The 16,731-nt window shown below is 40.0% G+C and overlaps 1 protein-coding gene across 7 annotated transcripts in view; it reads left to right on the forward strand.

Moving 5' to 3' along the window:
* The window catches only part of OSBPL3 (oxysterol binding protein like 3), a 204,099-nt gene extending 193,011 nt beyond the window's left edge, over positions 1–11,088 (forward strand). For all 7 annotated transcript variants that reach the window (XM_077121456.1, XM_077121499.1, XM_077121490.1 and 4 more), the window contains 2 exons: positions 3,413–3,535; positions 6,782–11,088. In XM_077121456.1, the coding sequence (XP_076977571.1) occupies positions 3,413–3,535; positions 6,782–6,878 (220 nt within the window). In that variant the 3' untranslated portion in view covers positions 6,879–11,088. The remainder of the gene's footprint in view (positions 1–3,412; positions 3,536–6,781) is intronic.
* The last annotated feature ends 5,643 nt before the right edge of the window (positions 11,089–16,731 follow it).

Consider the following 16,731-nt stretch of genomic DNA (forward strand, 5'->3'; position numbering starts at 1 on the left):
AATATACCAGAAACAGAATGGCTTTTGAAAAGGGGAATTTAATAAGCTGCTAATTTATAGTTCTAAAGCTGAGAAAATGTCCCAATTACAACAAGTCTATGGAAATGTCCAATCTAAGGCATCCAGGGAAAGATACCTTGGTTCAAGAAGGCCAATGAAGTTCAGGGTTTCTCTCTCAAGTGAGAAGGCACATGGCGAACACAGTCACAGTTTCTCTCTCATCTGGAAGAGCACATGGCGGACACAGCATCATCTGCTAGCTTCTTCTCCTGGCTTCTGGTTTCATGAAGCTCTCCAGTAGGCGTTTTCCTTCTTTATCTCCAAAGGTCGCTGGCTCGTGGACTCTGCTTTGTGGGGCTGCAGCATTCTTTGCTCTCTCCGAATCTCCTGTCCTTTTATTTCTTAAAGAATCTTATCCACTATTTATTGCCAGCTAGCTTAGTACATAGCACATGACAAGCACTTAATATATTTTGTTTAATCTACATGGATGTTTGAAAAACAGCTGATCAAATCATGACAGGAATTAATATTAGAATAATACCATGATACAAAATCACACATACAATATCATTTCAGCTGTTTGAAATATGCATAGAAGAGGCTACAAAAGGAGGCTTTGCTGATGGTCTAACAGATAAGTTTCTGGTGCACGCAATGTAGAGGAAGGTGCGATAGCCTCCAAAGATGGCCCCGGGGCTGGCCGAGCATGGGAGGGGTCTGCAAGCGGGAGGAGGATGCTTTGACCAGCCGTTTAACTTAGGGAAGAAGTTGTAGCTTCCCCATGTTAGTTTCTTTTCTGTAAAATGAAGAGAGGACCAATTGATCTCAAGGACACCTTTATGTGTGTTAATGGGAAGAGAGAGGAGGCAGGAAACTTATTTACTGCAATAGCTCTGATACCATAATGAAATAAGAAAAATCAGAATATTGTAAGATGTCTAGCTATTGACTGGCCTCCAGACACAGAGTCAAGGAAACAGGTGAAAACAGGAAACAGCCACTAGAGGAATGAGTCTCAGTCATGTAAAAGGAGCTGAGAAAAGAATCCAGTGGGAAATGGTGAAAAAAGGTCAAGGAAAAGCCACACTGAGGGCTCGGCGCTCTCATGTGGAATACTTTCCCTTGCCTCCTGCCTTCCTTTTTCTTCTCACTGTTACAACGTAGTAAAGGTCTTTATGATAGCTATAGACATAGGGACAAAAGATGCTAAAAATGTAGTTGAGGCTCTGCTAATATGTTAATGGTCATGAGGAGCTCTTGAGCCTCCCCAGCTAGAACTGACCTCCTCATTCACCGAACTCCTATGAGTACCTTCCTTGCTTATGCCAATGCTGTATTTCTGATCACCTTTTGTTTGTTTTTGTATTTTGCATATCTTTCTCTTGGAGGGCAATGTCTTATTCATCTTTGTATCTCCATCAGTCCTTAGCCCAGGGACATGCATATATTGGATTTTCAGCAGATACTTGGAAAGGAGGGGTGACCTAAACACAAGGCAAAATGACATGGCTTCTTTAAGGCCCAGGGAACTAAATGGAGTAGCACATTATGAGTTAAAAACCCAGGATCCGGGCATTAGATTGAGACCCCAAGCTCTCAAGTAACCCTTATGTTAGTAACCTGTGAAGAGCCAAAGTGAAATGAGTGTGGCTGTTGCGGAAGCTCTAGTGAATGTCTCCTGATCAACAAGGACACTTAACTCTGACTGCTGGATCTCCAGTGCCACCCAGCTCAGTGTCAGCCCTGAGCCATTCGGCTCAGTTACCAGGGAACTCTGCCTGACCTTGGAGAGTTTCAGCTTAAGCGTGGATGTCTCAGTGTTCAGCAAAATTCAAGGATACCCTTAGGTGGGCTTCTGGAATTCTCCTTCCCCAGGGAATGGTAGCGCCACCAGATGGAAGGAACTTCAGTTTGAGTAATTGTGTACAGCAGGTCCATCCCCTCTCACTGGCCTTTTCTCACTGTAGTGAGGAAAAATCAACCTTTTGCATTTGTGTTAGCATGTGACTGTATTAAGTTACTGAGATTTGGGTTATACTTTTTGAAACAGTGCACCTATGTTCACTAATATTGTATCAAATGATATTTTTTAGTAAGCCTTATGTGTTAGTCAGGGTTCTCTAGAGAAACAGAACAGGACAGATCTGTAAATAGGAGATTAATAAAGGTGCCTCATGCAACCATGGAAATGGAAAAGGCCAAAATTCGCAGGGCAGGCTATGAAGCTGGTGGCTCCAACAAAGAGTCTGGACAGACTCCACAGGAGAGGCTCGCTGGCTGAAGAAGCAGTGAAAGTCTCATTTCTTCCTTAAAAGCCTTCCACTGATTGGATTCTCTCGTTGTCAGAGACATGACTTAGTTGATCACAGATGTGCCACAGATGCAATCAACTGACTGATGATTTAATACAGCAACCTTCAAGTATATCAGCCAGTCATGAAATATCCTTGCAACAACTGTCAGGCTAGTGTTTGCCTGACCAGACAAAAGGGCATCATCACTTGGCCAAGTTGACACCAGGCCCTAACCATTACACCTCTTTAACCCAGTAATTCCACTTCTAGAAATTTCTCCTGCGGGTATACTTATCCACATGCAAAATGACAGATATATAACTTCACTTGTTGCAATATTAATATAATATTTAAAAATTGGGAACAACCCAAATGCCTTTCCATTGGAAATTGTTTAAATAAATTAAGGTGTATCCATGTAATAAGATATTATAGAGCTCTCAAAAATATGAAGATATCTATGTACTGATATGGAAAGATCTCCAAGTCAAATGGTTCAGTAAAAAGTAAAACAAAACCTGCGTACAGGCAGTATGTCTAGAATGTGATCATTTATGTTTTAAAGGAAGGGATAAGAGTATATATTAATGTTTACATATATATATATGCCTAAAGAATCTCTAGAAGATGCACAAGAAACTAACAACAGGGGTTACCAGTGATGGAGGTGAAGGTGAGTGAGATGGGGGGGTGAGGAACTAGGTGGAATTAGAGACAGAGGTCAGAGGGAGACCTTGCCCCATGTTCCTTTTTAGAGATACATATTTTTTGAACCATGTGAATATATCACCAAGGCAAAAAAAAATCTTCTCCATGGCCAGTAACTGCTACTTCTCCAAACACATCCTGTCTACATATGCCCACATTTAGCTCAGAAGTAAATCTCACAGAAGTAAATGTCATGGTTTTCTGGAAAATCGTGTTTTCAAGAAAAACAAAAATAATATCTTCTCTAACAACCTCAAAATACTGTTTAAGGGTTATGGGAAGAGTCTTAACCCCTGTGGGAAACCATTTTAAATATCAGTCCGGGATTCTTGAAACTATTAGTTAGTAGTAACTATTAATATGTTTTCTTACAGTTATTCCTTTCTTTTTTTCCCTCAATGCCTCAGGTTTCTGGAAGAAGGGAACTTAGAAGAAGCTGAAGCACAAAAGCAGAGAATTGAACAGCTACAGCGGGAGAGGCGACGGGTCTTAGAAGAAAATAACGTGGAGCACCAGCCCCGGTTTTTCAGGTTTGCGCGTGGGTCACCGCTGGTGGGTGCTGAGGCCACGTGAGGCCTTTGGGGCTGGAGAGCGCCAAGCAGTGTGTCTCTTCCCAAATGAGGGCGAGCTCCATGACTTTCCCACTTCAAAGTGACGAAACGCCTCACCAGTGCCAGGGATTGAGTTTCTAAGGATCTCGGCCTTGGGCTCTCCCTTTCGCTGTTCCTGTAGGGCCGGAGTGTCTTCATGTTTGCCTCCCCCACACCCTCCTCCCCACCGCCCCTCCCAGGGCAAGTGCAGAGGAGAGCTCAGGAAAGACCAGGGTGCCAGATACCAGGCCAGCTTGTTCAATTCATGAGGTAATAAATGCTCACCCTGCAGGTTACCAGAATGGGCATTGTAAAGTCTAATTCTTGAACCGAAGAACTTCTGAGACACTTAGGCCTGGGTTTGGAACATTTACTATTATTTCTGAAATAACTTGCTAAGAGAGCCTTGTTAAAAACAGACCTGGGGCGTGTTCTGGTGGCTCAGTGGCAGAGTTGATACCTGCCATGCCGGAGACCTGGGTTCGATTCTCAGTGCCTCCCTATGCAAAAAAAAAAAAACAAAAAAAACAGACCTAAAGATTTAGAAGAGGCACCAGAGGACAATGCTTCCACCCTTATGTTAAATGATGGAGAAATTAATCCCAGTCTTTATGGGGGAAGTGCCAAAGGTAGAATGTTCCTGATGGGGCTATTTCCAGGCCAGAATTCTATAGGTTTTAAGTTTGTTCATTTAAAAAAAAATCAAAGTTAAAACATATGTATATGTAGAAAAGCAGCAAGCCCCTGACCTACCTGCCCCTTTCACCATAATCTTTGTGAGGTCATTTTTAAGGCTTTGCCTTAATGACTCTCCTTAACTAGTCCTTGAGACAGTTTGGTTACCCATAATTTTTAATGGTTCTCAAAAGATATCCAAACATTTTTTACAAAACAGTGTTTTTTAGGGTTTTTAAAATTTTTAAATGGGCAACAGAAGTAATTTTAGGGAGGATTTAACTCCTAAATTATCACCATCAGTAATAAAATGTATATCTCCAAACAGCAAAATAGTAACTGTTCAATATTTTATTAGATTTTTAAATTTTATTTTATTAAAATTAAATATTTTGGGCAGGCCACAGTGGCTTAGCAGGCAGAGTTCTCGCCTGCCATGCCAGAGACCCAGATTTGATTCCCAGTGCCTGCCCATGCAAAAAAAAAATTAAATATTTCATCTCCAAGGTATAACACTCTTTCCTCTAAAGTTGATGTGGATTTTGCCAGATCCCTTCTGATCATGTCCACGAGCTCAGGATATGAGCGTACTAAAGATCAGCTGCCAGAGCTGATTTCAAAATATTCATAACTTTGTTTAAATATTTAAGAAATAAGACAGATACTCCAAATCCTTTTTGAAAGAAGGTAAGATTAATAGACCGATCAATTGATAGATACGTATATGTTCTCTTAAGTAGGTTGATTCGTTTTTCTTTCATAAATCAGTCTGCTTCTTTTATAAAAAGGAAAGATCCACATTTATAAAGATGTTTGGATATCTTTTGAGGATCATTAAAAATTGTGGGTAACCGAACTGTCTCAAGGACTAGTTAAGGAGAGTCATTAAGGTGAAAGCCTTAGAAATGACCTCACGAAGTCTGTGGAGCATGAAAAGAATTAACACTTGAATGCAAAATATAAAAGCTGATGTAGGCTGTGATTGCAACTTTAGAAAAATTAGTCTTTGTATGGAAAAAGACTGAAAACAAGTGTAGCTAGAATGGCTGGGACTCTTTTTCCTCTGGGTTGTCTGTAAAATTATTATATTACTATTTGATCAGGAAAATTAAAAAGTTGGAGAAAAGGCGATAGTTATTCATCAGTAGCAGTCCTGCTTGGGACTGTTCTAATTAGAAGTCTAAAGCAAAGAGATTGCAGAGAGGAAGGTGGGGCATGAATGTTACCATTAACACATACTGAGAAATAAAGAAAGTATCACTGGAAGTTGCAAGTGGACATACAAGCATTTTTATCATACTAGCATGATAAAATCCCATATTCCTGAAAGTGTGGGAAAACAGGCACTCTCCACTTGTGTTGTTACAAGTTGTGAAGTCAGTCAAAATTACAAATGCAGACTCTTTAGCCCAGAGTTTCTACTGATAGGAACTTTTAATGTAACTGTACTCACACACTTATAAAATAATATATAATAGCTGGAGATTGAAGACAACCTAAATGCTTATCACCATATTACCTGTTACATCACTTTTGGTCTATCCGTGTGCTGGAAGAGCTTGCAATTATTTAAAAAGAAAATGACGAGTCCTTTATTGCTGAAGTTGCCAAACTTTTCCTCTAAAGGACCAAATAGTAAATATGTAAAGCCTTGCAGGCCTTCAAGTCTCTAGCAATTACTCAACCCCAGTACTGTTCATGAAAGCAGCCATGACTGGGCATGGCTGTGTCCTAATAAAACATTACAAAGTAGGCAGAAGGCTGGATTTGGTCAAGGCACCATAGTTTGCTGAGCTTCCTGCCTTATTGTACTAATGGGAAATGACCTCCAATATAAATTATGTGAAAAAATCAAGAAATGGAACACTATAGCACTACCATTGTGTAAAAAAATAGAGAGTGCTAGAGTTTGTGTGTACTTTTTTTTCTGAAAGAAGGAAGGTGATAACATTTTGCCTCTGAGCAGAACTGGGAGGCTGGGAGAGAGGGGTAGGAAGCAAACTTTTAACCATATACCCTGTTGTACCTTTTGAATGTTAATCTGTTTTCTTTCCAAAGAATAGTGAAATGTCTATTCTTTCCAGATTGTCATGGCTTCCTATCCCCAGTCCCATTTTTCCTAATGTTAACTTACTACATCATATAAACAGCCTGGTTGGTTTGTTGCTTTTACATGGTCATATCCAAGGCAGTGGCTGTCATCCTTGCCATGTTTTATAGATGACAACTCACCCCCCCGCCCCCGCCTGACTTCTCTGCAGTACCACTTTGCACAGTCTCTACATTTGAGAAGCTAAAGCCAGAAGGAACCAAAAAAATGGTTTCCAAACTTCCAGTTCCTTTAGTGGTCCAACATTGGACCATCAGGGACATTGAATGCACATGACAGTGATGGCCTCTGTGTGTGTGTGTGTGTGCGTGTGTGCGCGCATGCATGTGGGGGTGGGGAGGGAGAAAGATAATGTGAGGATATTTTCAAGAGTCTTCAAGTAATTGCTTCATCTTTGACAGGAAATCCAGTGATGATTCTTGGGTGAGCAACGGCACCTATTTGGAACTTAGAAAAGATCTTGGTTTTTCCAAACTGGACCATCCTGTCTTATGGTGAAAAAGGAAAGAAGAAAGATACGTCATGTACTTCTCCATGTGCTTGCTGAAGAAACCTATGTCTGTTTATTGAAAAGATATTATCTAGAATGATCAATCAGTTGTGCTTATCTTAGCATTCTAAGTATTTAAGTATATATTTTCTTCAATGGGTTTCAATGGATTACAGTTGCAGATGCTATCATGATCGTTTATATGAATGTAGAACATCTTGATATTTCTTTTTATATATGAACTGTTTAATAAAAATGAAAGATTGAGTGTTAAATGAGTGGGTTAAAAAGAAGCTTTAACACTAATTTTCCAAGGTTAGGAAAATTCAGATTAAATGTATGCCTTATAGAATTAATGTTAGAGGGAAAAAAAGCAATCTCTCCCAAATGCATTAAGAAATAAGCAGAAAACCCAGGGTTGCTCAACCATGCATATGCTACCCAAGTTTAATTTGGTAGCTCAGGTATCTTTCTGCCTCAGACAGCTCTTGAATTGCTCATACAAAACAATTCTGCTGGTGCTGGAGTCTGGAGAACCCTTTTATTTGCATTTTAGTGGTTGGGGGATGGTATAAGATTAATGGAACAGATGTTATTATATGCCCTGGGTATGGCACCCTCTTGAGGAGGAAGTTCTGCTGTATGTGCAACATTGTACCCTAAGCTGAAGCATTAATCAGAGAAATCCCCATAAATTAAATGTCATGACGGCATCCCGGATGGGCAGTAGGAAATTTCTCCTTAGTGAGAGTTGCGTCCGTCTCAGACTAAGAAACTATTTCCTGCTTCTCTCCCACCCCGAGCTTCCCTCCTGTTTGACCGCATCTGTGTTGAATGTGGAATGACCTAATTAGTGTAGAAGATACAGTTTCCACAAAGCAGTTTGACTTCCTGAAAGTTTAGCAACCTAACAGTTTTAAATAATTGAACATGTGTTTCTTAAATACTGTTTTGGTATTTTCTACCTCTTAATAAGCACCATATTTTAGATCTTGTGTAAAAAGTCTGACCATCTGCCTTATAGACAAATGTAGAGAACTGATGTTCTCCCTGTGTATTGTTTGTGTTCTGATAAAGCTTTAAGTGTCTTATCCTTTTCCAATGCTTTCTTGTTACTCTTGTCACTCTTGGAGTTTTACAGCAGTCTCAAATAATACTAATTATTGAATTCCAGCATCTGCCAAAATTACATTAAAACCAAAGCCTAATTTTTAAGACTTCTACTCTGATGTCAGTAACTATCTGTGGAATATCAAGTCTAATGATGTGGGAAAGATTTCTACAGAAAAATTTTTTTTAGATATTTAAATGATCTCAGTATGTGGAATGCTATTAATAAAGAGTAGAATAAAAAAAAAACAAAGAAAGCATAATTCTTCAATGTGACACTAGATAACCAATTGGAAAGTATTGCATTTTCAAAATGGATAGTTATTGTAAGTGGATCAATAGCTTTTTGGAATCTGCAAATTTAAAAATACCACATTTTAAAGCAGCAAATGACTCATCACATGTTCGATTCACTTTTTTCATTTTATTTAGACATCAGGATGAACACAATGGGGTAGCATTCCCTTGTCTAAACAGTTGAATGGCACAATCAAATTATTTGGTATTTCCTTATTCTTTCCTTAAGCATCCATCCAAATATTGCTCACAGATGTGAGAAAGCAAACCTCAACTAAAAGGAAAAACAAATTCTAGTTTTTGCAATGGGAGGGTAAATGTAGAAATTTAACAACCTTAGCTATTAGATAGGCCTGCTCCAGAGGCTAACTCAAAAAAATAACAGAAAACAAAACAAAAACCCACAGCCTGAATGGATATAACTTTGTCATGCAGTGTTTGGAAATTCTTTAATTGCCCCAAGGCTTATCATTTCAATTGTTCTAATACTTTATTTTGGTTATCACATGGATAACTGGACCAAGTATCACCTAGGCAGTCATCTTATTTGAGAAGTGAGGAAGGGAAAGTACTGTGATACAGAGCTGTGTGCCATAAGGTACCAGTGTCTATAGAGGGTTTTTCTGAAATATAAACAGCTTGGCAATGCACCCTGCTGTTATAGCCTTAAAACTACCTTGAGGGGAAAATGACTTCTTTTTTTCTTTTTTCCTATTCTTACTAGTACTCATCTACCTAATTTGTATTGCAAGGACAGTTTATATTTTTAAGATGAAGAAAACAGAAACATGGCATTGGTTAACAAGAATTGAGGTAGATTTAAATCTTCTGGACTTTGAGTCTCCCAATTAAGTAATGCCAGTCGCTGCACCATTTGAAATACATGTTTTAACCTCCATTTTATTCCTAACTATTCCTACCCAAATTTATGGCAAATTACACAGAAAAATCTTGGAAATGGGACTTCATGCAGTGAACCACATTGCACTTCTGGTGTTCTAGTTGCTGGCACTGACTACCCCAAACTTCCGGAAATCCATTTAGGAATGAGCCAGCAGTCTCCAGTGTGGCAGGGGAGCATATCATTTCCCTCCCAGACCTCAAAGCAACCTAAGGATGGTCATTTTCCTGAATCAAATGTGATTTTTTTTTTAAATTTTATTGTGGTAGATATTACTGCACAACATTTCCCAGCAGTTCAGCAGTATCAGTTACATTCACAGTGTGTGCTCCCGTCAATTACTAATACTTGCTCATCAGAAACTCTACCAGTTAACCATAAATCCCCATTCTCCCTTCCCTGTGGCCCCTGGTAACCTGTAATCTGCTTTGTCTCTATGAATCTGCATATTCTCATTTTTTCATCTAAGTGAAAATACGGTATTTGTCCTTTTGCGTCAGCTACTTCACTCATCATGACATTTTCAAAGTTCATCCATGTAGCCTTTTTGTATGGCTATAGTACATTTTTTTCCCTTCTTGGATTGCTTCTACCTTTTGACTGTCATGACTAATGCCGCTGTGAACGTTGGTGTGTACAGATATTTGTCCATATCCCTGCCTTCAGTTATTTTGGGTATATTCCTAGCTGCACCGTTTTACATTCCCACCAACATGTATGAAGGCCCTATTTCTCTTCATCCTCGTCAATACTTACTTTCCATTTTTAAATAGCCATTCTAGTGGATGTGAAATGGTATCTCATTGTGGCTTTGATTTGCTTATCCCTAATAGCGATGACGTTGAACATCTTTTCACATGCTATTGGCCATTTTTATATCTTCTCTGGAGAAAAGTCTATTCAAGTCTTTTGCCCACCTTCAGATTGGGTTGTCTTTTTTTGCTGTTATAATGTGGTCTCATCAGGCAGTTCATCCCGAGATACTAGGCTTGTTCTGGTACTAAACAGATAGGGTACACTTCAGGACAACAGCCCAGTTACCTGTGAGCCCTCAGTGTCTGCACAGCCCCACTGCCTCGTGTGCTTCCTGTGGGACTCTCTTAGGGAACAAACACAAAATGATTTTTTTTTAAATGTTTACTTCATTTGAGCTGTTGGTTTTCATATTCTGTTTTTAATTATTTCCAACAAATAATTTGCTTGGGTTTCGAGCACTGTCCTTCATCTGTATTTTCCAGAGTTGTGATAAGTGGTCTTGTTCTACTGTCAAAGATAGCAAGCCTAAGAGGAAATCAGTTAAGTCTTTGTTTAGCTGTAGAACCCTCAATGTAGGTTTATTACATATATACTCCAGGTTAGAGTATGCCTTCCAGCTATCACAGAATGTCCTCAGTCCTTTTAGTTATCATAGGAGCAACAAACATTGTTCATATGATTTTAGAAATAATAGTTCCAATGTGCTGGCATAATTTATTTGAATGTCTGATTTTGATATTAACATCTGCATAAATCTATTTTTGCTACAGACGATGATGGCTGTTTTCATGTGCTCAGGTTTCCTCTGCATTGTATTAGTCTGTGACTTGGCATTCCTTTTTATTTTTCTGTTTTAGAAATATGTATCATATACGCATCTGCACAGGATGACAACCTAAAATGTGGACCATTTTTGGAAGCTTTGATCTTGGAGAATTCAATGATCAGAAATTGTTCAATATTTTATTTATGATGTTTGATCTCCCTCTGTTACCCTCAGAGGATACTATTTTTAATGAATATCTGACCATTTGTAAAATTATTTTCTGTTTAAATCCTTTCTACCCTGATTCCAGTGCCTCCCAAAAAGGTCTTACTTGTTTGTTTCATCTTCATGTAGCTAGCCTACTATGAATAAATACATGGAAAAAGGCCACCTTTGTCTGTTTTTCCAGGTTAAAGAGCGTGGTGGCTGAAAGGGACAGTACGGGACTCTTGCCTAGGCTGTTTCAAGGAAGAAACAGATCAGGTTACCCAGAATGAGGGGTAGAATAACCTGGGACAAAAAGAAACTTGGAGACCACAGAGTTGCCATACTTTGTTCCCAGCATTTCCCAAGCATCCTACAAATGTGGGTCCCCCAGCCCTTGGAATGGGGGCCTTAGGGAGCTGGAGCCCCAGACTGGTCACCTCCTGCCCCAAGGAGCCTCCATCTACCCCAGTGTTCTATGGAAAGAACATTATTTTTTGTAATTACACTAACAACGAAACACACTGCCTACACACACCAACTTAATGTCCTTATAAATGACCCACTCCTCTCCCATATCTGAGTTGTATCCTTTGCAATGCCAAAAACAAAAGACTTCACTAAAGTTCCATTTGATTCAAATGAAATATTACATGGTGTCATGCGATGTACTAGGTTGCAGAGTTACATGCATAAAGCCATGTCTCTATGTTCTTAAAAACACCTAAAGAGACAAAAGTGAAGCAGGAACCTTGATAGGATCCTGCCTTAAAAGGGAAAAAAGACTATAAAAGATTTTATGAGGACAATTGACAGAATTTGCAAATGTACAGACTATTGATAATTTTATAAAGATATTGTTAATTACCTTACATAGACTCTAGATCCAGCCTATTTGGAGGAATCGAATCTACCATCAAGGAAGACCATTTTCCAGCATTATTCCAAATAATGTGTTAGTACACTAAAGGAAATCTTAAAAAGGCAATTTCAGAATATTTTAACATGTCAACCATCATTGGAATGAGCTTAAGGTAGCCTCAGATTACAACTTTAAAGAGGCAATAACATTTGGAAGTGTAAGTCTCAGGCCATTTGTTTACAAACTTAGTCATGTTATTTAGATTCTAGTCATAGCAATCAAATATCAGTGTTAACATATATCCTTCAGCAAATTGGGACATCACTCTCCTTGTTGACCTAATAAAGGATTCTTATAATGGACTTGTTAACTGGGATCCCTGCAGGAGACAATCCAACCCAGGTGGTTCAAGACACTTGAAGGGGCTACTTGTAGGGCTGGGAGCAGGTTTAAGGCATCCAGAGGTTAGCAACGTGTGTGGGGGGGTGCGGTCATGACCACCCCAGGCATAGAAAGGCAAAGCAAGGGAACAGTAGCTGGAGGAGGGGACGCCCATCAGGAGCTGGAGCTGCTGAGGGACCTATGGGCCCTGCCAGAAAATCCAGCCCTGGTGTAGGCAGAACTATCCCAACCTGTCTCCTCCAGCCTCTGCTGTCCTGACAGTGGCCCCTAGTGGCTGAGCCCGAGTGAGCATGGGAGGCTGGTGCTACCGCTCAGGAGGCAGCACCTCGGAGCGCTGACAGTAAAGCACTTGGACCTTACATTCACAGATTAATGTCTGAGCTTTCAGAATACTTTCAGAAGGTAAGCAGGTTTAAAAGCTTTTTTTTTTTTTGAGACTAGAACTTGTTAAATTGTTTCAGCTCCACCCTATCTCAGTGGTGGTGTCCTGTGAGCTAAGGCAGGCTCTCCTCTGTATGGTTTAAACAGACCATCGGACTGGGAAACATTTATCAACCTAAGCAGTGACTCTCTTAGGCTAATCCTGGGCTAATTTCACACACACACGCACACACAATTGGCTCAGACCCACCCAGCCCCACAAAGCCTCTTAACCAGCATTTGATCCTACTGATCTGGGACACTGTCACCAAGAAATCAGGATTTAAGGGATGGTTTTGATTACTGAATCATTATATAGAGATTCCTTTATGCTTTCTGGTATATAGAAGCAGACAGAGGGAAACTCCTGAAATCTCTAAATTCTAATCCAGTGGCCTCGATTTCTGATAATGATTGTATAGCCCTTATCGTCTGCCCCTGTGATTGTAAAAACCTGTGACTAACCTTCATTTGTACCCAGTTATCCAGTTTTTAGAGACTTGTAATTGCTAAAGCAGCCCCTAATGTTTATTAATGAAGGCTCTTAGGTCAGCCCCAAACTACCCCACCCCAAATCTAAAGTTATCTTGATGACCAAGACTGGATCTAACCAAAGTTGGCCTGCCTGACATGCACAGTAGCTCAGACTTTAACCTACAAGTCATCTATACCTCGTTCCTCAATTTTCTTTCATACATTCTGTGACTGAGCATGTAAGCAATCTGCGCATGCTCAGTAATCAGATCACCTCTCATTACGTCATCTGGGGGGTCTCTGTGCTCATCATCCTAAACCCTTCCCATCTTTTCTCTAATAAAACTATCTGAATTACTGCAGTTCAGGGAGACAGAATTTGGGCTGCTAGGCCATCTGCTCTCCTACTATGCACCTAGTAATAAACTCTTTCTCTCTTTGAAACCCAGTGTTTCAGGAATTGGTTATTGAGCACGTGGGGCAGAAGAACTCACGGCCATTGTCCAGCAACACCACCACTTTCTGATTGTTTTAGGTCTCCAACAACAACCTGTTGGTAACAACAACGTGTTCCTTTTTTTGTATTGCTTTTCTGCTGTCTTCAACATTTTAAAGCTCTTCGAAGATGGGGGCTATGTCACTGCCTTCCTCTGTGGCTCTTCCTGGGTAATTTATAAGGGACTTGCATCAGTAACTGTTGTGATGGATTTTTTTAATGAGCCAGGAATGGTCCTCAACTCTGGGAATACACAGCCCCCGTCTTGGATGGCTTTCAGTCGGGTGGGAGGCCGGTCAGCCAATCAACCATGTCCGAGTGGTCAGAGGGCTCTGTAATGAGACTGCCCATGTGAGAGAGTCCAGCAGACTTTAGGGATCAACAGGCAGAGACGATGGGGACTTGACTAGGCTGGTGATGGTGGATTGAGAGGAGGGTGGACCTCAGAGACAGCGAAGGCTGGTTCATGGCAGATGCTTCACATTCATCTGCTTTCCTTCTCCTGAGTTACTAAGAAATCTGAAATAATGCCTCATCTTCCTAGACTCACAGTAGAGTTATGTGTCCATATAATATTTTGTGACAAGATGTAAAATCTGACATTGGAATTCCTCCCATGAAAGGAACTGTCTTCTTCATTGAGCAAAAAAGGTGATAAAATACTTTGGATGAAATATGATACCCTGGGAGTGTGGATTGGCAGGAGACAAAGAAACCACAGAGGTGGCAAATTCCCAGGGCCACCGATTATTCAATTTTTTATTGCTTGTTTTGCTTCTTCTCCAAGCATTCAGTAACACCTTCCACACATATATGCCTCGTGTGGGTGGTATTTATGTTAAAGACAAGAAGTGGGATTCCATACCTGGATCAGCTCCAAAGAGCCAAGGAACCAGGGGAGCATGGGGGAGCCCAAAGACCGAGGACCATGAAGCCAGATGTGAGCATGAGAATGAAGTCCTGGGAAATATATGAAATCTTTGGAGAAGACCTGGTTTGAAGGCTTCAAGTGAAAGATGGTGGAGGACAAGGGGGAATAAGTGACCACAATACTATGTGAGTTAACTGGCAAATGAGTGGAGCCAACAAGAAATGACTTGGAAAGCTATGACTTCTTAGCGGTTATGGTATCGCTGCAGAGGAGATGGAGGATGAATGGGACCTGAAAGTTTCTCACAACCCAGATGGGTACCTATACAAGAATCTATCAGAAAGACAGAATTTCCCCTCCTAAAGAAAGGAAGAGTTTTTTACCTACACCCCACATACTTTCAAAAGAGATTTGTCATCTAACAAGAGACACACATCTGTATAAGATGGGGAAGTTAAAGATAAAAAAGAGATCAGAAATTGGGAAGAAAAGGCAGGGGACGGGTGTGCTAGGAGCTAGGAAAGTTGTGGGTGTGGCATTTGGGCTTTCTGGTAACCATGGGAAATAGGAGTCACAGAGATTTCCGTAGGTGATGAAAGGAGTTATACCCACTCAAGAGAGCAAACTGTCTCCTAGCACAAGATTTTAGGAAGCATTTCTTTCAGGGAATGCTTTCATATATATATATATATATTTATATATGAAAGTTCTACAAAACCCAATGGACCATGTCATCACCATTTTAGCTATACTGATGAATTACAACATGACTATGACTGTTAATTAGCCTTAAAAATTCTTTATCTGTATAAAGTATCTGAAGCTGAAAATCTCAGTAAAACATTAAAATAAGAACTGATTACAAATCAGTAAATGGAAGAATAATATGAATTGTAGTTGAATATGAATACAATTAAAATGAATTAGTCATAAACTATATTAAAATGAAGGCTAGATATGTGGATTTATGATTTGCACTAAAATGTGAAAATAATAATAGCACTTTATCTTAAGCAATCAATTTTTTTTTCCAATGTACTTCAGGTACTTGATATATAACTTGGAATATCTAGATCATAAAACAGAATTTATAGCCTAAATGATTTAAACAGCAATGTAAGACTAAACAGTGAGTTTGTATAAGGAAAATAAGATGAAAAAAAAAATTTTTATTGTCCCTAATGAGTTTCCAGGAGACTAAAGACAGTCTCTTCAGAAATGGAATGGGGAAAAGAATGAGCTCATTCTCATGCCGCGTGCTGGCTTGTACATCTTATTGGGCCTAGGATTCAAGAGCATGACATCCTATTACACTGCAATTCCCATACTCTATAACCAGGACCTACCATGCCTATCCCACTCCTTCCCAGAAGGTCCTGAAATACTGTTGCATTTTTCATTGGTTGGATTCACCCAAGTTCTTGGCACTAAGATTCTTGATCTTTTTTTTTTTTTTTAAAGAGAGGGAGGAAGGGAAGGAAAGACAGAGAAGGAAGGAAGGAAGGGAGGAAGAAAGGGAAACATCTTTAAACATTTTCTTGTTTTATTATATTTTGTTTATTTGTTTGTTTTTTACATGGGCTGGGGCCGGGAATCGAACCGGGGTCCTCCGGCACGGCAGGCAAGCACTCTTGCCCGCTGAGCCACCGCGGCCCGCCCAAGATTCTTGATCTTTTAAGATAAATTTCATCTCCTGGCCTCTTTCATGAGTAAAAGGTACATTAACATATAGAAGGACAGGTCACCCAGCCAGAAAACAAACAAACAAGCAAAAAAAACCCACATACTGTTTTGGTTTGTTATCGCTGCCAGAATGCAAAATACCAGAAATGGGTTGGCTTTTATAAAGGAAACTTCCTACAAGTTCACAGTTCTAAGCCCATAAGAATGTCCAAACTAAGGCATCCAGGTAAAGCTACCTTGACTCAAGAAAGACCGATGGGTCTGGAGCACCTCTGTCAACTGGGGAGGTATGAGGCTAATGCTAATTAGATGCTAATCTGTTGGTCCTTTGGGTTCTCATTTCAAACACCTTAACTGGGGGCATTTTCTTTCTGCATCTCCAAACATCTGGGTTTCCTGTTGGCACTCTCTGCTCTGTGGGCTCTGTTGCTTCTTCCAACATGGCTCCCTCTTAAAGGACTCCACTAAGCAGCCCCACCTTGAATGGATGCAGACACATTTCCATGGAAACCATGTAATCCAAAGGTCCCACCCACAAGTGTGTGGGTCACATCTCCATGGAAACAGCTTAATTAAAAACATCCCACCCAGCAAGACTGAATGAAGATTAAAGAACATG

The sequence above is a fragment of the Tamandua tetradactyla genome, chromosome 1, assembly GCF_023851605.1.
Source record: "Tamandua tetradactyla isolate mTamTet1 chromosome 1, mTamTet1.pri, whole genome shotgun sequence".
Taxonomy (NCBI): domain Eukaryota; kingdom Metazoa; phylum Chordata; class Mammalia; order Pilosa; family Myrmecophagidae; genus Tamandua; species Tamandua tetradactyla.